Source organism: Mauremys mutica, chromosome 22 (genome assembly GCF_020497125.1).
Source record: "Mauremys mutica isolate MM-2020 ecotype Southern chromosome 22, ASM2049712v1, whole genome shotgun sequence".
NCBI classification, from domain to species: Eukaryota; Metazoa; Chordata; order Testudines; family Geoemydidae; genus Mauremys; species Mauremys mutica.
The window spans coordinates 19,469,333-19,489,672 of record NC_059093.1 but is presented as its reverse complement, the minus strand read 5'-3'; the positions used below and the strand labels follow the sequence as shown (position 1 = coordinate 19,489,672).

At 46.1% G+C, this 20,340-nt stretch overlaps 1 protein-coding gene, 2 non-coding genes and 1 pseudogene across 4 annotated transcripts in view; 3 read left to right on the top strand and 1 right to left on the bottom strand.

Moving 5' to 3' along the window:
* Positions 1-3,066: 3,066 nt before the first annotated feature.
* Positions 3,067-20,340, bottom strand: part of LOC123354935 (zinc finger protein 501-like) — a 38,955-nt gene continuing 21,681 nt past the window's right edge. Inside the window, exon 3 of one of the 2 annotated variants that reach the window (XM_044997343.1) lies at positions 3,067-5,800. In XM_044997343.1, the coding sequence (XP_044853278.1) occupies positions 4,692-5,792 (1,101 nt within the window). In that variant the 5' untranslated portion in view covers positions 5,793-5,800 and the 3' untranslated portion in view covers positions 3,067-4,691. Of the gene's footprint in view, positions 5,801-13,174; positions 13,622-20,340 lie in introns of those variants that run through there. The other variant, XR_006574969.1, reaches the window with a different exon arrangement.
* On the top strand, positions 16,932-17,134 carry LOC123354997 (annotated as a pseudogene).
* Positions 17,559-17,757, top strand: LOC123354982. The gene has a single exon (XR_006574986.1). It is a non-coding gene; the product is annotated as a U2 spliceosomal RNA (small nuclear RNA).
* LOC123354994 lies at positions 18,545-18,730 on the top strand. Its single transcript, XR_006574997.1, has one exon. It is a non-coding gene; the product is annotated as a U2 spliceosomal RNA (small nuclear RNA).

Here is a 20,340-nt window from a genome sequence, read left to right as displayed (position 1 = left end):
TACTTGTAATCACTTAAAATCTACCTTTCTGTGGTTAATAAACTTGTTTTATTGTTTTATCTAGATGAGTGTGTTTGAAGTGTTTGGGAAAATCCCTTGGAGATATTCAGATTTGTGCACATCATTTTCCATTAATGAAACGATGGACTTTATAGGAACCTGAATTGTCCAAGAGTGTGCTGGGGAGTACAAGACTGTGACAGGGTCCCTGGGGTGTACCATGGAGTGTGGGATCACTGAGTCCTCCAAATGCACCAAACTGGGCTGCTTCTCACACTGTAATAGCCCGTACATCAGGTTCCAATCAAACTGTCCCATCACCACAGACCTGTTTAGTAGTGAATGTGAAAGCACCCAGCGAACTTTATTATTAATGAAGCACAGTCCTAGTATCCTGTAGACTCTACAGGATCACTACCACATGTATGCTCATCACAATGTACCAACTCAGTCAGTGGTGGGACTTTCCACTTCACCTAGGCTGGCCAAAGACACTTCCTCTGAGACTCTGTTTTGTACATTGATACAAACAAGTTTCATATTGTCCATCTGATGAGCCAGTTACTGCCCCTCTGACATGGTCAGTAACCACTCTTTACCTTGTACATGTTGGCTCAATCAAAACATCTCTATCCATCACACTGTCATCCTGACCGTATCTTTAAGAGAGGTCAGAGGGTCCTGGTACCATCCTTCTGGAATGTGTTTGTGTAAATGTCCTGTGCCTAACACTTCTCAGGAATGTGTATGTTTTTGCAATATGATCCCTGTTCTTGACAGATTCTGTGAGCCTGCATGCCGGCACAGCTTGACTTCTGCTCACAGTCTGTCTCTTGCAAGGCTTTACCACTGTGACACTGCACCCCATATTCATCATAGTGGTATCATTATGATATGATTAAGACATAGTTATAATGCATCTTGTACAAAATATTTCATGTAAGGTGCCTATGGAAAAGTTATGATTTGCTCAATACAATTATCCTATTTGTATACATGTATCATTTTTGTATCTGGAGTTATGAATATTGACTAGGTATCTGTATTTCAAATGTGCTTACTCTGGGTAACATCCAGAGCCTTTCAGGTATAACAATGTAGAACCTAGACAAGTAGTGATGGCTCATTAACAAAGACAATGGAGCATGGAAGGGCTTAGCCTTCCTGAGAAGACACCAGTCTATGAGTAATGTCTGCTATGACTCAGCAAGGCAGGCAAGGGCATGTGACCAGACCACATGACATAGAGCTCCATTTTGATACCTATATTTTTCCACAAACTGGGCTGTGAACTTAGCTTGAAACAAAGGATTCCCATCATATGGAAAAACTACATAAAATGAGAAGTGACATCATCTCTGGGCCTCACTCCCCACATAAGAGAACTCCTGGAAACATCTGAGGAACAAAGACTGAACTGGGAGAAGTGCTGGTCCCAGGCTAAAGGGATACAAACCTGTGTATGGAAATTTGGTGGACTGCTTTATCATCAGTCAGGGTGAGAAATTGCTAATTCAAATCCTATCTATCTAGTATATTAGGCTTAGTTTGCAGTTTCTTGTTTATTTGTTAGGTAATCTCCTTTGATCTGTTTGCTTTCACTTATAGTCACTTCATTAACTACAGAAAGTTTTTGAGTATAAGAGATAAACTGATCAAAGCAGATTACTAAGGAAATAAAACAAAACATGCATACTAAGCTTGATTCACTAAAGAAACAGGATACAGAATGTAATTTCTTACCCTAAATGTTGAATTAGGCAGGATGAAGAGTTTCTGTAGCTCAGAGTCCCAATTATTTCTTCTTACAGACCAGAATCCTGCCTCAGTCTGGACTATCCCCTGTCTTTCCCTTCGGGTTAGTCCCTTTGTTTCTCCAGGTACTTTCAGCAGTCCTTCTTCTTGGGAAGGCAATGGAGGAGAGTCTCCTTTGCCCTCCTCCCCACTTTTCCCTAAGATTTACATAAACCAGGAATCTTTTGTTTCCCAAACTTGACACTTCTTCTCCTTGTAGTGGAAAGTTACAAGAAGTCCAAGATAATGTTTAGTATCAGGAGACAAGACCACCTGATCTACCAGTGTCACAGCTACATCCCAGGAAGGAGAGGGATTAGTATCTTTATAGTCTTGTTGTATCTTCCTAATGGCCCATCAAATCTGATGGCCTATCATCTGGTGAGTGTCTTCCCAATACACTCCCAGTTGTAATAGTTACATAGTTGATATTCCTAACTTTAGATACAGAAATGATACATGCATACAACTTTGGTAATCACATTCAGTAAATCATAACCTATCAAATGATATCTTCCATGAGCCATCGTGCAGAAAGTACATCTCAGTTATGTCATATCCATATCATATGCATATTTTCATAAAGGATATGGAGTGTAATGTCTCAATGCCTTGTGCCCAAATTACTGCAAGGTGTGAACACTGGGATATAGTCTGTCACAAGAGGGGTCAGAATTGCCTTGTGAAACAAATACCTGCACCTTTTGCCTAGTTCCTAGTCACTTACTGTGGAATTCTCTCCCCGAATCATGTGAGACAATATTGACCTAAACAACTGAACAACCCTCTGATTGTATCCAGTTATTTCAGTTAGTTGCACAATTTTGGGTATGCTGTTGTTCACCATTTCAGACTGGAGATGTAAAAACAGTTGGCAGCATGTCCAAAAACTTGGAGTATTCTCTTCTGTTTCATAGAATGTCAGGGTTGGAAGGGACCTCAGGAGATCATCTAGTCCAACCCCCTGCTCAAAGCAGGACCAATCCCCAGACAGATTTTTGCCCCAGGTCCCTAAATGGCCCCCTCAAGGACTGAAGTCACAATACTGGGTTTAGCAGGCCAATGCTCAAACCACTGAGCTATCCCCCGCCTCCCAATTGCACTTGATTGAACTGCACTTGAACTTTCTCCATCTCATCATGGAGGGGGCAGGGAAAAGCAAAAATAAAATAAGAAAAGACTATTTGAATAAACTGTCATTTTGTCAAAGTCTCCAATCAATCTGAGCTATAGTCTGGCAAGTCAAACTAATATCTTGTTATGGGACCAAATGACCCTCAAAAAAGAGGAAAAACCCACAACACAGAGAGGTATACGATACATCCAGTTTCATATAAATAGAAATTCCAGAGCAAGTTAAAGGTGATGACTCAGAATCAAGACAAGAGATTCTCCCATTACATTCTCTTCTGATCCACTGAAACGTGCTTCACTCATTACTATTGAGTTGCATCTTTTACAAACTTCTAGCATCATCATAATGGGGAAAAAACGCAACCTCTCCATCTGCAAACAATCCCATCTGAATATGAAAAATCTGAGAAGAGACTTTGCTAATAGTTGGAAACTGAGATTTGAACTCCAAAGGATTTTACTGCATTTGAGATCCATTCAAATTCCCCTTCCAGGTCTGTGACACTTTCATCTCAGGCCTTAAATTACTATGTTTTAGGATCAAATCTAAGTGCCATTCCCAAGCAGAGGGCTGAGAACACTGAATCATAAGAAACACTGAGAGATGGAGGTGTAGAAAGTGGAAAACATAAATCCTACATAAATTCTGAAAAACACTGCTGGAGTAATTTGGAATCCCACCACTTCTTCTTCAGGTGTCACAGAGGTTGAAAAAAACTTATTTTCCTATCCCTAATGCTGCTCCTTCTCTTTGTTATATTTATATATATTTAAAAGGAGAAAAAGGGTACAAAAACGTTCAGCAGAACCTAGTGCAATGTGAAAACAACTGGGAATGAGACAATCTGTCCATAGTGGGGGAATGTGGTGACCAACAATTGCTTTGCAGTCGGAGGAAAAGTATATATGTGATGCTCCAAATTTGTTTACACTAGGAAAAGTGATGGATATTATGTCAGGTCTTCACAAATTTTGATAAATTACCATAGCCACTACAAAAAACTATCTTTTTAATGGGAAAAAAACCCTTTGTTTTTACATCAAGATTGCTAATTGAAGCCAGCTAATTCCTAGTGGAATCAAGGCCCAAATACATTAAACCTCCATGTCCCTAGTTGAGGTCACTCCTGGTTCCCCTACCTGGAGTTGACAGACATTCTTGTTTGAGGGAGACACACTTCCACAACATAGAACAAAGCAGCTGATCATAAAGACTCTGGGATTCTCCCCAAGGGAGGATGTGCTACAGAAGGGAAAAGCAGACAACTCATCTCGGGGAACTGAAAGATCACAGGGACACAAATGGTGCCTTAAATTTCACAAAGTGGGAATTAGTGAAAGGAAAACAATCTTTTCTCAGCTCTAGACAGGATTTGTATGGTCTCTATCTCCCTTGCACCATCTCTGGGTACATCCAGACTACCCGCCTTATCGGCGGGTAGCGATCGATTTCTCGGGGATCGATATATCATGTCTCATCTAGACGCAATATATTGATCCCCAAACGCACTCCCTGTTGACTCTGGAACTCCACCAGCACGAACCGCGGTAGCGGAGTCGACGGGGGAGCTGCAGATGTCGATCCCACGCTGTGAGAACCCCAGGTAAAATCGATCTGAGATACTTTGACTTCAGCTATGCTATTCACGTAGCTGAAGCTGCGTATCTTAGATCGATCCCCCCCAGTATAGACCAGCCCTATAATAATAAATAAAGGCTGAGTTCAGATATAAGAACTTGCAATATTCATAAAATTCATGAGGTCACTCTCTTGTGTGGATCCTCTGATGTCTAATAAGTTTTGAGCTCTGAGCAAAGGTTTTCCTGCACTCACAACATGTGTAGGGTTTCTCCCCTGTGTGGATTCTCTGATGTTGAATAAGAGCTGAGTTCTGAGAAAAAGTTTTCCTGCACTCACAGCATTCATAGGGTTTCTCCCCTGTGTGGATTCTCTGATGCTGAATAAGAGCTGAGCTCCAAGAGAAGGTTTTCCCACACTCAGAACATCTATAGGGTTTCTGCCCTGTGTGGATTCTCTGGTGGCTAATAAGGGTTGAGCTATCAGTGAAGGTTTTCCCACACTCACAGCATTCATACGGTTTTTCCCCTGTGTGGATTCTCTGATGGCTAATAAGGTTTGAACTACCAGTAAAGGTTTTCCCGCATTCACAGCATTCATAGGGTTTCTCCCCTGTGTGGATCCTCTGATGTCTAATAAGCTGTGAGCTCTGAGCGAAGGTTTGCCCACACTCACAGCATTCATAGGGTTTCTCCCCTGTGTGGATTCTCTGATGTTGAATAAGATGTAAGCTCCGAGAGAAGGATTTTCCACACTCACAGCATTCATAGGGTTTCTCCCCTGTGTGGATTCTCCGATGAGTAATAAGGGTTGAGTGATCAGTGAAGGATTTCCCACACTCACAGCATTCATAGGGTTTCACTCCTGTGTGAATTCGCTTATGTGTAGTAAGGTTTGAGCTCTGAGCGAAGGTTTTCCCACACTCACAGCATTCATAGGGTTTCTCCCCTGTGTGACTTCTTTGATGGATAATAAGGTGTGCTCGCTTACTGAACTTTTTCCCACACTCAGTGCATGTGTTATTTCTCTCTCCCATGAGGATTATCTGCTGGGTCATGGTATTCTTCTTGTGTTTCTGAGTTCCCTGATAATTAACAGATTGACCAGCTTTCTGCGTTGGCTGTTTTCCCTGCTGCTTCTCTGGCCTGTACTGACTCTCACAGGCTTTTTCCTGCTCACAACTTCTGGACACACTCCCTTTGCATCTTTGCAGTAACACCCCATGTGGTTCCACTTCCTCATCATCTTCCTGCTGAGGATTCTGATCCATGGTCTCATTCACCATCCCATCACCTGGTGGGACAGAGAAAGAAAAACCTCAGAAACCAGAATGGAAAAGGAGAGAACAAACCAAAAGAACAGCTGGAGATGGGAAAAAAAAACAGGGACTGAATTTCTCCAAACTCTTCTCTCAAGGGGAGAGAGTAGAGGATCAGTTCTGCATCCAGCTCCAATCCAAACACTCAGGGAGAAGGAAGTTCAGGGAGGGAGCTACTGCCATGAGTTAGTCAGGATGGGTAGGAAGCCATGAGCAATATCTGCCCTGAGCATATGACACCTGCTGGGGACAATCCTGAATTCAGACAGCTCACAAGTCTTCGTTGGGAATCCCAGCTGTTTCCTTTAGGAACTGATAGTATTTGAGTTGGTTTAATGATCACTCACCTGTACAGCTGCCTCTCAGGATCTCGCTTTCCTCTGAGCTCTGGAGATCTGGGGAAAATGGCTCTTCCCCACACAGCATTCTCTAACTAATCTTGCCCTTTGCTGCCTCCTGGGACCCAAGGAACAGGCACTCCTTGTGTTCTTTCCTTCCCTCCCATTGCCCACAGCCCTCCTTGTTATCAGTGCTCCCAAATTCTCTGCTCCCCAACCATTTTCACCCCATAATCCCACTGTCTCAACTGTTCTGTGGTCCTGATTCCCAAGAGCTCCTGCCAAAAATGTGTCCCATTTCTCCCTCCTATTGCTAGCACCCCTTTTTCCTGGAGCACCCACTACCCAGCACCCATGCTCCCATTACTCTAACCAGCAGCAATCCTTCCAGATCCTTGAGTTCCATTTCTTCCACCCTCCACAGCATCCTAACTCCCTATAGCATCCCCACCACTACTGCCTCCAGCACTCCTGGCTCACAGGAGCTCTCTGCCCAAAACCTTCCTCTCCCCACTTTCTGACACCCTCCCCCCTACTGCCCACAACCTCCCCATTATTATCATTTTTTATTTCTATTACCATAATACCTAGTAGTGCAAATCATGGACAAGGATCCCATTCTGCTGGACATTCTACAAGCACAGAACAAAAAACTCTTTGTCCTAAAATATGAGACTCTAAGAATAAGACAAGAGAAGGATGGATACAAACAGACATGGGTTTGACAGAGATGACAATTTTCTGCAATATCCTGGACCATCCTTACTGAATTAAGTTTTCAGTATCCTAGGAATTTATTGTATTAAAATTAGGAGTGTGTACGTATTACTGTAGGATGGTCTGTAACATCTCTGGGGAGGGGACCTGGCTAACAAAAGTCCTAGAAAGTGTTATGAGTGCCAGAGGACTCTTTGAAACAATGTGCTAGACAAAGTTAAGTGGGATAGATTCCTAGGAAATACATGGGGGGAGGAGAAGGCAATTTCTCACCTCCACACCAAAGCTATGGAAGCTGCACTCTGAGAAGGATCCATTGCTCGCTGATCACCTATTACATGAATGTAAGTTCTACTCCTGGGAGCATGCTGTGCCAAAAATTTAAAAATTCTGCTCATCGTATTTTAGAATTCTTTATATTTTGTCAGAATAACACAATATAATCACACCAGTTTCAATTATTTTGGTAATTTATTTCAAAATACCTGTCAGCAAGTATTTCTCTATCAATACAGAGCACAAAAAGGTCAAATAAATGGTTTTTGACAAAAAGATTAATTACTAGGGATATTAATACAAAACTGAGTAATAATTCATTTAAACTAGAATAAACAAATGTATTTCCAGCACGCCCAGAAGCAGTGCAAAGTCTTGTGGGAGTCGGGGTAATGGAGGAGAGGATGGAGCGGAAAGTAATTGCTGGGAAGGGGGCTGGAGGTTAATCTGGAGGGTTTGCGGGGGTGGGTGGGAGAAGTATACAACAGTTGTTGATGGGGAGGATTGTTAGGGAGCCTCCCCAATACAGACCCTGGCTGACCTCTAGCCAGGGTCTCTCTCATTCAGTCAGGCACATCTGCCTCTGTCCCCATGTGGCTTTGCACCCACTCAGCCACCCCACTCCTCCCTGTGTCCCTGCACCTATTCCCCCATCCCCATGTAGCCCTGCGATCTCACTCAGCCACCTTCTCCTCTACCCTAGGTGTCCCTGCACTCCCTCCCCGTTCCCCATATGGCCCTGTATCCCCACTCAGCCACCCCCTGCCATCCCCATGTGTCCCTACACCCTCACTCAGCTACCCCTCCTCCTCCATTCCTGTGTGTCCCTGCAACCCCTCTGTCCTGTCCCCATGTGTCCCTAAACCCCCCTCCCATTGAGGCCCCACACCAGTCTGTCCCTCCCCACTAGCTCTTCTGAATTGCAGTCTGATCACTCAGCAGCACCATGTGCCCATGCTGTCCATTCCCTCATAGCCAGTGCTTCCTGACCTGGCCCCACAGTTAGGGCACTATGAAGAACCCAGCCTCTTCTCCTCTTTATCTGCAGCAGGAGCTGGTTGTGCCAAGAGCGGCTGCTCTCTGTTCTGGTACCACAGCAGACCCAGGTAGGAAAAAGGTACAACTGCAGCACATATCTGGCAGAATGTATTTTCTGCAGAGGAAAAAAAATTCTGCACAGCACATGAATTCTGCGCGTCCACAGAATTCACCCAAGAGTAAAGTTTAGAGGCTCAAACTGGATAAAAGAGTGACTCTCAGATGCATGGGTATGCTTGTTCTGAGCTAACAATTATTAGCTTGCAACCACAGAAAAAAACAACTTCTTGATGAGGTTTGAAGGTCTGTTCACCTGCCTCAGCCCTTGGTGGGGCAGGGGTGATCTCTGGTAAGCTTATTAGCATGCATATATGTTTTATTATTATTTTTTAAATGTTCGCTCTGTAATCTTTCAACTTGAGAATCATTGTTTGCTGGCAAATTGCTGTGTGGTAAGTTAAGCAGGGGGCAGTTACACTGTTCATAGCCTCTGAGGAAAGAAGGCAAAGCAGGCCTGCTGAGGGGATCTGCCTTGCTGGGGAATTCACAGGGTAGGCAGGGAGCTATGCAGCCTGGATAATCTCTCTCCCTCCTGATAGTTGTGGGTTTCTACCCAAGAGAGGTGCCGGCTGGGCAGCCTGAGAGTGGGTGCCCTTCTGGACCACAGAGGGGGAATACAGGTCCAATGAATACAGGACCTGAATAGTGACGGGGGGAGCACAAGGAAACAATAAGACAAAATTTGTCACCCTGATAAACAGTGGTCTCAGCACACCAGCAGCCTAACTGTTGTCATATGTTTGAAGGCTTCATGGAACAGGGGAATTGTATGGAGGGATGGGAAGGATGACAACGAGGTAGGTCTGGGGATGCTTACATTGGCACCAACTTTCTTCAGCGCCGGTGGGTGCCTGCGCTCCCCCACCCCGTCCCTGCCCCTGCCCCGACTCCACCCCATCCCTGTCCCTGGTCCTGCCCCCATTCCAACACCATCTCCAAAGTCCCTGCCCTAACTCAGTCCACTCCCTGCCCCATTAGATCCCTTCCCCAAATCACTGCCCCGGCCCCGACTCTTCCCCCAGTGCGCCACATTCCCCCTCCTCCCTCCTTGCCAGGCGAATCAGCTGTTTTGTGGCACAAGCGCTGGGAGGGAGGGGGGAGAAGCAGGATGTGGCAGCGCGCTCACAGAGGCGGCGGAGGTGAGCTGGAGCAGAGGGGCAGGGGGCAAGGGGTCGAGCACCCACCGGGAACAGTGGACATTAGCGCCTATGGCATGCCCTATAGTTGTAGCTGGGTCCAGTCCCAGGTGGTGTTGGCATTTTAAGTGCATGAAGAAAATAAGGTGAGACACATCTGTCAACATATATTTGTCAAGGGTAAATCATATCAAACCAACCTAGTCTTCTTTGAAAGGGTAACAAGCTTTGTGGATGGGGAGAGCAGTAAATATGATATATTTTGACTTTTAGAGCTGTTTCACATGACCTTGTCATATGCAAATTAGGGAAGTATACCCTAGACAAACCTACAATAAGGTGGATGCACAACTGATTGGAAAACCATTATCAGAACATAATTGTGCATGGTACACAGTCAAGGTGGAAGGACATATCAAGTGGGGTCCCCCAGGGATCTGTCCTGGCTCCAGTTTATAAATGGTTTCAATAATGGCAGAGAGAGTACACATATGAAGTTTGCAGACAACACCAAGCTGGGAGGGGCTGCAAGAGTTTTGGAGGACAACATTAGAATTCAAAATGATCCTCACAAACTTGAAAAATGGCCTGAAATAAACAGCATGAAAGGCAATGAGGCTATATGTAGAGTACTACACGTGGAAAGGAATAATCAACTGCACAAATACAAAATGGGAAAGGAGTGCCTAAGGATGAGTACCACAGAAAAGGATTTGGGGATTATAGTGGATTACCAACTAAATGGGAGTCAACAATTTAATACCATTGCAAAAAACTAAAACATCATTATGGCAGCTATAAGCAAGAGTGCTATAAGCAAGACATGAAAAGTCATTCTCTCACTGTACTCAGAATTGGTAAGAGCTCAGCTAGAATATTGTATCCAGTTCTGGGCAAAACACACTTTGGAAAAGATGTGGGCATACCAGATAAAGTCCAGAGGAGAGCAAATTCAAAAATGATTAATGGTCCAGAAAACATGACTTACAAGGAAAGACTGGGAAAACTGTGTTTGTATATTCTGGAGAAGAGAAAAAGGGGGAAATGATAATAGTCTGCAAGTACATAAAGGTTTTTTATAAAGAGGAGGGTGCTTAACTGTTCTCCATATCCACTCAGGACCGAACAAGTAGTAATGGGCTTGAATTTGACAAAGGGAGATTTAGGTTAGACAGTAATAAGAATTTCCTAACTGTAAGGGTAGTTAAGCTTATATAAAATTATCTAGGGTGGTTGTGGAATCTCCATAAAATCATAGAATATTAGGGTTCAAAGAAACCTCAGGAGGTCATCTAGTCCAATTGCCTTCTCAAAGTAGGACCAACACCAACTACACCACCATCATTGGAGGTTTTTAAGAACAGGTTGGAAAAATACCTGTAGGGGATGATTTACAGAATACTTAGTCCTTCCTCAGCACAGGGGAATGGACTAGATGACCTATGAGGTCTCTTTCAGTCCTATATTTCTATGATTACTTGTTCTCCATATTCACTAAAGATAGGAGAATAATTCTTCACTGTACTTTTAAGAACAGCCCTTAACATATATGAAGACTATTTTCAGGTTCCCCCTTAGTCTTCTGTTCTCAAGACTAAACAAGCCAGGTGCAGCTACATCACATTGTTGACTCATATCCCATTTGTGATCAACTATAACCTCCAGATCCTTTTCAGCAGTACTGAAGTAGTTGTGCGTTTGATTTTTCCTTCCCAAGTGAAGTACTTTGCACTTGCATTTAATGAATTTAATCTTGTTCATTCAGACCAGTTATCTAATTTGTAAAGGTCATTTTGAATTCTTATCCTGGCCCCCAGAAGGCTTGCAACCCTTGCCAGCTTGGTGTCATCTGCAAATTTTAGAAGCATACTCTTAACTTGATTATACATGTCATTAATAAAAACATTGAATAGTACTGGACCCAGAACATATCATTGTGGGACCTCACAAGATACATCATCTAACCTTCCAAACTTGAAAGTGAACACTAGTAACTATTCTTTCAGGACAGTCTTTCAAAGTGTTGTGACTCTATCTAGAGCATGGTTCTCTATTTATTTTAAGCACATAGAATATTGGGGGGGAAGGGACCTCAGGGGGTCATCTAGTCCAACCGCTGCTCAAAGCAGGATGAATCCCCAGGCAGATTATTACCCCCAGATCCCTAAATAGCCCCCTCAAGGATTGAACTCACAACCCTAGGTTTTAGCAGGCCAATGCTCAAACCACTAAGCTATCCCTCCTCCCACAGCACATAAAACTATGTCAAAAGCCTTACTAAAAACAAGATGTCACACCTATTGCTTCCCCCCATCCACCAGGCCAGTAACCCATTAAAGTTAGGTTGGCTTGGCATGATTTCTTCTTTACAAATCCATGTTGGCTATAACTTATGACACTATTATTCTCTAAATGCTAACCAATTGATTTTTTAAAAATAATTTGTTTCAGAATCCTTCCAGGTGTTGAAGTAAGGGTGGATTAGTCAAAGTCCTTTTTGTTCCTGTTTTTAAAGAAGAAGTTTCCTTTCTTCAGTTTTCTGGGACCGCATCCCTCCTCCAGGAGTACTTAGAGATAATTGCTAACGATTCCCAAATTGCTTCAGCAAGTTTCTTAAGTATCCTAAGATTAATTTAATCAGGCATGACAAGTTGAATGTATTCAAGTCATCTAAATATTTCTTTAACCTGTTCTTTCCCTATTTTGGCTTGTCTTCCTTCCTCTTCATTGTGTTAAGTATCTGCTCACCATTTACCTTTTTACTAAAGATAGAAGCAAAACAGGCATTAAATACCTGAGCTTTCTTGATATCAGTTATTAGTTTTTCTTCCCTGATAAGTAGAGGAGCTACACTTTCCTTTCTCTAGCTCAGTGGTTCTCAAACTTTTGTGCTGGTGACCCCTTTCACATAGGAAGCCTCTGAGTGTGACCTCCACTTATAAATTAAAAAACACTTTAAAATACATTTAACACCATTAACACCATTGGAGGCAAAGCGGGATTTGGGGTGAAGGTGGACAGTTTGTGACCCCGCCACATAATAACCTCACAAGCCCCTGAGGGGTCCCAACCCCTCAGTTTGAGAATCCCTGCTTTAGCTCCTAATGTATTTACAGAACTTTTTCTTATCGCCTTTTCTATCCTTTGCTAGTTCCTTGCCCTTACTGATTTGTCCCTACATGTTTGTGCTCTCCTCCTACACTCCTCCCCACAATTTGTCCATGTTTCTATTTTTTGTAGGGTTCCATTTTGATTTTCAGGTCATTAAAGCACTCCTGTGGTGCTATCTTGGCCTCTTGCTATTCTTCCTTTCTTTCCTTCACGTCAGGTTAGTTTGCAGTTATGCCTTGTCTCCTTGACAAACTGTCAGCTTTCCTTAACTCATTTTTTCCCTTAGATTTTCTTCCTATATGATTGTAGTTACCAGTTCTCTTAGTTTGTTGAAGTCTGCTTTTTAGAAGTCCTTATTCTGCTGCTCTCATTCCTTTCTTTCCTCAGAATCACAAAACCTACCATTTCATGTTTACTTTCACCCAAATTGCCTTCCACCTTCAGATTTGCTGCCAATTCTTTCATCTTGGCCATAAACAAGTCTGAAATGGCTATCCTCCTAGTTACTTCTGCCATTCTTTGGAATAAAAAGGTTGTCCCCAAATCACTCCAATAATTTATTGGACATTTTGTGTTTTGCTATATTACTTGTCCAACAGATATCCAGGTAGTTAAAAATGAGGCATGACTACCAGGTCTTATCTTTTGGATATTTCTTTTATTTGCTCTAGAAATGCTTTGTCCACATTCTCTTCCTGATATCATGATCTATAGTAGACCCCAATCAGGAGGTCACCCCTATTTTTTACTCCTGTTATCTTTACCTAATGAACCTCATCTGGTCTGTCTCCCACTTTGTTCTGGACCTGAGAACAAGAATATATATATTTGATCAATAATGCAACATCTCCTCCCTTTTTACCCTGCTTGTCCTGCCTGAACAAGCTAGACTCCTCTATACCAATATTCCAGTTATTAGACTTGTTCCACCAAGTCTCTGTATGTTAATTAAGTCATAATTTATCTTATGTACTAATACTTCCAGTTCTTCCTTCTCCTTCCGCATACTCCTTGCATTTGTGTACAGATAACCAAGATGTTGAGCAGATTTCTCCATTGATTTCCCTCTTGTTGCTCCTTTGACTTTACTTTAAATTTTCCTGTCCATGAAAGGGCTTGTCTGAAAATTTAACATAATGCACTGATCAAAAGTGGGATGAAAATGAGAGGTGACTGATGTTATCTGATTAAAATATGACCAAAATCATTGTTGCCTCCACTGTTATATAATTGCAACAAATTATAAAAAGTATAGTCAAGTAAGATGTCAATACAAAAATTATGATTTGCTGAATACGATCCTGCTATTTGTGTACATGTATCATTTTTACATCTGAAGCTATGAATATTAACTGTGCATTTGTATTTCAAATGTTTGCTCACGTGGTAAAACCCACAAGGTATTTAGCCTGCACATCCTGAAGGGACTATTCATGTTAAATGGCCCATCAAGGAACTCGAAATGGTCCATGGGATGTGTCTAGCTACATTAATGGACTTTCCTGTGACCATTCTAACTAGAGTATGGGTGATGGCCTCTACTATGACCAAGCAAAGAATGTACAGATATGTGACTTGCCCATGTGACTCCAAACTCAGTCTTGTTACCTGTAATTTTCCTCAGTGAGAACAATGAGTTTCACTTCACTTGGCAGAAGCTATAAAAGGCCCTGGAAATACAGTCGAACCCATTTATCTCGACCTCGGTTAACTTGCCAATCCTATTAAGTCGACGTTTTAGTAGTGGAACCGCCAAACTCCCTCTTTGTCTTATCGGTTTCTCATCGGTTATGTCGATTCTTTAATCTCGCCGAACCCTAATATCTCGAGCACAGAAGAGCTTTTGCCACTAACCGAGGTCGAGATAAATGGGTTCGACTGTAACTCCGGCGGCGGCCCTGCCCGGCTCCTGCCGCATCCCTCCCCGGCCACGCGACTCCTGCCCTAGCCCCGGCTCCCCAGCCGCGCGGTTCCCCGCGTACCCGCCTGCCCGGCCCCGGTCCCCGCTTCCCCGCCCGCCCGCCCGGCCCCGCTTCCCCGCCCGCCCGCCCGCCCGGCCCCGCTTCCCCGGTCCCCGCCCGCCCGGCCCCGCATACCCGGTCCCCGCTTCGCCGCCCGCCCGTCCGCCCGGCCCCGCTTCGCCGGTCCCCGCTTCGCCGGTCCCGCCCGGCCCCGCTTCCCCAGTCCCCGCCCGCCCGCCCGGCCCCGCATACCCGGTCCCCGCTTCGCCTGCCGCCCGCCCGCCCGGCCCCGCTTCCCCGGTCCCCGCCCGCCCGGGCCCGCTTACCCGGTCCCCCCTTCGCCGCCCGCCCGTCCGCCCGGCCCCGCTTCGCCGGTCCCCGCTTCGCCGGTCCCCGCCCGGCCCCGCTTCCCCAGTCCCCGCCCGCCCGCCCGGCCCCGCATACCCGGTCCCCGCTTCGCCTGCCGCCCGCCCGCCCGGCCCCGCTTCCCCGGTCCCCGCTTCGCCGCCCGCCCGGCCCCGCTTCGCTGGTCCCCGCTTCACCGCCCGCCCGGCCCCGCTTACCCGGTCCCCGCCCGCCCGCCCGGCCCCGGATACCCGGTCCCCGCTTCGCCTGCCGGCCGCCCGCCCAACCCCGCTTACCCGGTCCCCGCTTCGCCTGCCGCCCGCCCGTCCGGCCCCGCTTACCCGGTCCCCGCTTCGCCTGCCGCCCGCCCGCCCGGCCCCGCTTACCCGGTCCCCGCTTCGCCTGCCGCCCGGCCCCGCTTACCCAGTCCCGCTTCGCCTGCCGCCCAGCCCGCTTACCAGGTCCCGCTTCTTTGGCTGCCCGGCTCCGGGTCCCCGTCCACGGCCGCCCGGCCCCGCTTCCCCGTCCCGCTTCGCCGGATCCAGCCACGTGCAGGCACCGTGGTAAGGGGGCAGGGAGGGGGTGTTGGAGAGAGGGCAGGGGTGTTCAGGGGTGGGGGGGGTGGATAGGGGTTTATCTCGATCATCGGTTATCTCGACTATTTTTGGCAAACCCCTAGGCCAGCGACATAACAGGGTTCAACTGTATTTCCATTTGGCCTCTTTCCTGCTCAAACCTCTGGCCTATGGACTTATACTAATGGGAGCAATCTAACCAAGGATCCCAATGATTTGGAAGCAACCAGAGACTTAACAAGCCAGCAGTTTATTCCATCACTGCTACAAGCCTGATCCAAGAACTTGCATTTATTGTACGTATTTGATTCCTTTAACCAATTTTAACTCTCACTTTTCTTTCTTTTTATAAATAAACCTTTAGATATTGGATACTCAAGGACTGGGAACAGCGTGATTATTGGGTAAGATCCGAGTTATATATTGAGCTGGGTATATGACTGGTCCATTGGGATCAGAAGAACCCTTCCGTTTGATTAAGCTGGTTTTAAATAACCACTCCTCATTACGTCTAATGTCTGGGTGTTGAATCCAGGACTGGAATACCGAAGGAGGCGGCATTTCTGACTTCGTGTTAGCCAGTGTGGTGAGACAGAAGTTTACTTTTGTTGCTGGATTGGTATATCTCATGGAAGAATAACCACCAGTTTTGGGGTATGTCTGCACTTTCCCCCAGCAGCTTGTCCTGAATTTGGTATTCAGTGACATGTAAGGTAGGGATAGGCTAGGCCTGCACAACATGCGGCCCGCGCATGTTGTGCAGGCCCGCGGGGGGATTCTAAATCCCCCGCACACGGCGCTCTGGGGACAGCCCAGAGCCCTTTAAATCCCCGCCGCGGCCAGGAGTAAGAGAGCTCTGGGCAGCTCGCTGCAGCGGGGAGCCCAGAGCCCTTTAAATCCCACCCGCCACCGGGAATCAGAGATTCCCAGCCGCAGCTGGGATTTAAAGGGCTCAGGGCTCCCCGTGGCTGCCGGCAGCCCAAAGCCCTTTGAATCAGCTCTCTCTTGTGTTCTGCAGTGATGCTGCAATTTTTTGTTGTGCCCCTCCCCTGCTGCAAACCAGGCAGGCAGGCTTGGTGGCCCGCGGAGGTGGGTCGAGCCCAGGTTTCCTTTGGCAGACGCCTGGTTGAGAACCGGTGTTGTATCCTATAGGGATCTTAGTCATCTCTTGTCTAAGCTGACAAGCCCTAATGTCTGTAGTCTCGTCTCATACTTTGGAAGCCTGCTATTTACCCCTTTCAGTTGTAAAAACTGACTCTTGATTCCTACCCTTTCTTTCCTATCTGCTAACCAGTTACTGATCCATGAGAGGGAGGGGCTTGAGCCGTCTGGAGTAGCTCGTGACTGTGAGTGGCAACCTCAGGGCAGACTGTTGAGAAGCAGGGCACAACCCCCAAAATGGTTGTACGTTCTAGACTGAGATTTCACCAAGTGTCAGATACTGGATGATGTGCCTTTTATGACTTTTTAAACCCAAACTTGCGATTTGGGGATAATTTAAGCGTTCTGTGCAGAGGACTAGAAATACTTTTATTAACCTGTAGTTTAGATCATTTTAACATTCGCTGGAATCAAAGTTTTAAATCTGTTCTTATCACTTTAATAACTGATACTTCCTCTATCTCAGGACTAGCTATTACAATGATTTTTTGGAATAGGGAGACGGAATTAATGGCATGGTTTGGCTCGTTCTTTCCCTCGTCTCCCCACAGAAGAGAAAATTTCCATCCCTTTTCCCATTGGGAAAATGCCACCCTCTTAACCTAGGAAACAGTCTCTGTAAATGTTTTGCCCAGACGAGGGCTAGTTCATAGGAGCAGAAGAGGAGGAAGGTTGTGGCCCTTTGAGTCACATTCCTAGCGTGACTCAAGGAAAATAATTAAAGAAAAAAAAAAGTGTCGGGGGGGGGGTGCGCGAGCGGCTCGGGGGCAGCAGGTCAGTGGGTGGGTTTTTGTGGAAAGGAGGAGCGTACAGGGAACTGTCTCTTTTTTTCTTTCTTTTTTTTTTTTAACAGAATTGTCTTGCTTTGAATTCTTCCACTGGAGTCATTTTAGGGAAGTGAGAGCCTCACTTAGAGTTACCTCGCTACGGTGTTCGTTGCGTGGCTGAGCGCTCGCCCCGGCGAGGTAGAAAGCGATGGGGGCAGGGGGTGTGCGCTGTGCCGCAAAGCACCAGCATCGCTTCTCGGCCTTCTGGCTGGGAAAGCATTATCTAAAGTTGTATCTGTTCTTATCAGTTTAATATCTGATATGTCCTTTATTTGAGGACTGTATATTAAATTGATTTTTGGAACAGGGAGTTGGAATAGGAGCTTGCTCCATCCGCTCCACGCATCAGCCTGGTATTGCAGTACTTCCGGGCACGGTGCACCTCCCCCAGGGAGAACACGGTGGTTCAAAAAAATAGATCAAAACTTTGTGCCTTGTAGATAGAGCTTTGCTTCTTGGTCTTCTAGGTATTTGAGAGCTGTATAGTAAATTGATTTTTTTTTTGGAACTGGAGCTTGCTCCATCTGTTCCATGCATCCGCCTGGTATGCAGTACTTCCGGCACGGTGCACCTTCCCCCAGGGAGAACAGATCAAAGTTCTTTGTGCTCTGTAGGCTCTGTCTTTTTTTTTTTGGTTAAGATCACAAGTGTGCTTCTCGGCCTTTTGGCTAAGATCGAGTGTCTTCTCGGCCTTTTGGCTAAGATCGAGTGTAGTATGAGTGATGTACTTGATCTGGGCTCAGAGAGCCGAGAGGCACAGAGCTTTGCAGGGCGGGGGGAGTTTTGATCTGTTTTTTTGCTGGCTGTACCTTGAACTCACCCACCGTATATCCTGCATTGGGGATGTTGCAGACTGTATATGTTATGTAAAGCTCTGTGCTTCTCGGCCTTTTGGCTAAGATCACAAGTGTGCTTCTCGGCCTTTTGGCTAAGATCAAGTGTAGCATGAGTGATGTACCCTCACTGTTTGCTGGCTGTACCTTGAACTCACCCACCGTTATGTAAAGCTCTGTGCTTCTTGGTCTTTTGGGTAAGATCGAGTGCGACAGACCTTAACTTAAGGGTCATTCTATCCCTGGTATATGCTGTCCAATACCAAAACGCTAATATCCCCCTACAACCTGTATGTTACCCCCAATGACACGATAACTGACGCTTCAAACACTTTGTATCGTTCATTTTCAAATATTCTCTAATAAACTTTAAATCTGTTCTTATCAGTTGAATATCTGATATGTCCTTTATTTGAGGACTGTATAGTAAACTGATTTTTGAAACAGGGGGCTGGAATAGGAGCTTGCTCTGTCCACCCCATGCATTGACCTGGTATTGCAGTGCCTCCAGGACCGGTGGTGCCTCTCCTTCTGGGGAGAATCTTCTGGTTAGAAAAGCAGAAAGAATTTTACTGTAATGATGCCCCTTTAGAGCAGATTTGTTCGAGTTGTTGAAAACCGATTGGAAACCCTTGTCTTCTTTACAATAAAATATTGTTATGTTTTCTTGGGGTCTAATGTTTTGTGAGGCTGTCGATAGATATGTGAGGTTCTTTGTCTTGCTAGAGGATTGTTTAAGGAGCTGGGATCCTTTTTTTCTGCAGCGAGTCTTTTCAACCGTTAGTATGAGGGATGAAGGCTTTCCGGGCTGTTGGGGAGATGGTTGGTTGGTTGGTTGTTTTGTTTGCACGCACAGGCAGAGACGGCGCTGTTTAAAAGCTGCTCCCGTGCATCAGGTCAGGTTAGCTGCAGCTCACCGAACCCCGAGGATCTCAGGTGAGCTACTTTGTAGCAGAGGCAGACCAAGCAGCAGGTACAATGCCGGGTCGCACCCCGGCTGGCAGATACAATCTCAATGACCGAGAGACGTTTTCCGTTGGACCGTATGAACTCGAACCGTAAACTCACTGAACGTTAAATCTCACCAAATGAGGGTCAACCCAGCCCCATCATCGTATCCACTCGTTATACTCCACACCTGAACATAGCCGTCATATGAACAACCTACCCTCCTATCTCAGTGTCTGTACGTTGACCCGTTAACCTTTTACTCCCAATCAGGGCTATGGCAGATGATGTATTCCTTACGCCACCTGATCTTAAAAACTGAATTTTGCACCCCCTCGACAATCTGTACGTTATTCCCTGACCACCAGAAACTTCTACGCCTAAACTCTGTGGCCTACACTTTTAAAAACAAACAAACAAACAAATGAAAAAAAAACCCCATCATCTTAGTAAAATCAGAGGCTGCCAGGAGGTTCAACCCGCTGCTCACTGCAGGACCGATCCCCCACTAAAGGGCCCCCCTCCGGGGTTGAGCTTGCAACCCTGGATTTAGCGGGCTAATGCTCAAGCCACTGAGCTACCCCTCCCCCCTACGTTGACACTTGCTCGTGATCCCGGCTCCTGCTCCTTTGCAAGGTGTGTGCGTCTGCTCCTGGGTTTTAAGCCTGCTAACCCAGCGGGGGCCCGATTGCCCTCTGGCTTCCCGCCCGGCTCCCTCCGCCATGCGCCTGGGCGTCAGCGGGACTGTCTCAGGAGAGCAGCTTTCCCCCTCCCCCGCATCCCAATCTCCGCCCAGCTGGGGAACGCAGCCCTGAGAAAACACTCCTTTGAGCGCTGGAGGCCGGCGGGGAACTCTCATTTCCATACCCACGGTGCATTGCGTGCAGCGAAGCGAGTCGCTGCTCAAGGGGCTGGTTTTGCTCCCAATGTCCCCGGTTCCCATGAGCCAATTTGGCATTTAAATCGGTTCAATTAAATTTCCTCTAAAAGGGAGAGGTTTAGTGGGGCTGTCGGTGTAGTTACTCCGAGTTGAGCGGAAGGCGCCTTTCCCCTGGCAGTGCCTCTGCAGGTTGTTCTAGTTTCTCTTCAGATGGTATAAATCTTTTGTCTCCCTCTGCTTCCCCGCTCCCGAAAAGCAAAAGCAAAAGCAAAAGCACAGCTTTTCCTGGAGAGTAACCGTTATGCGTTT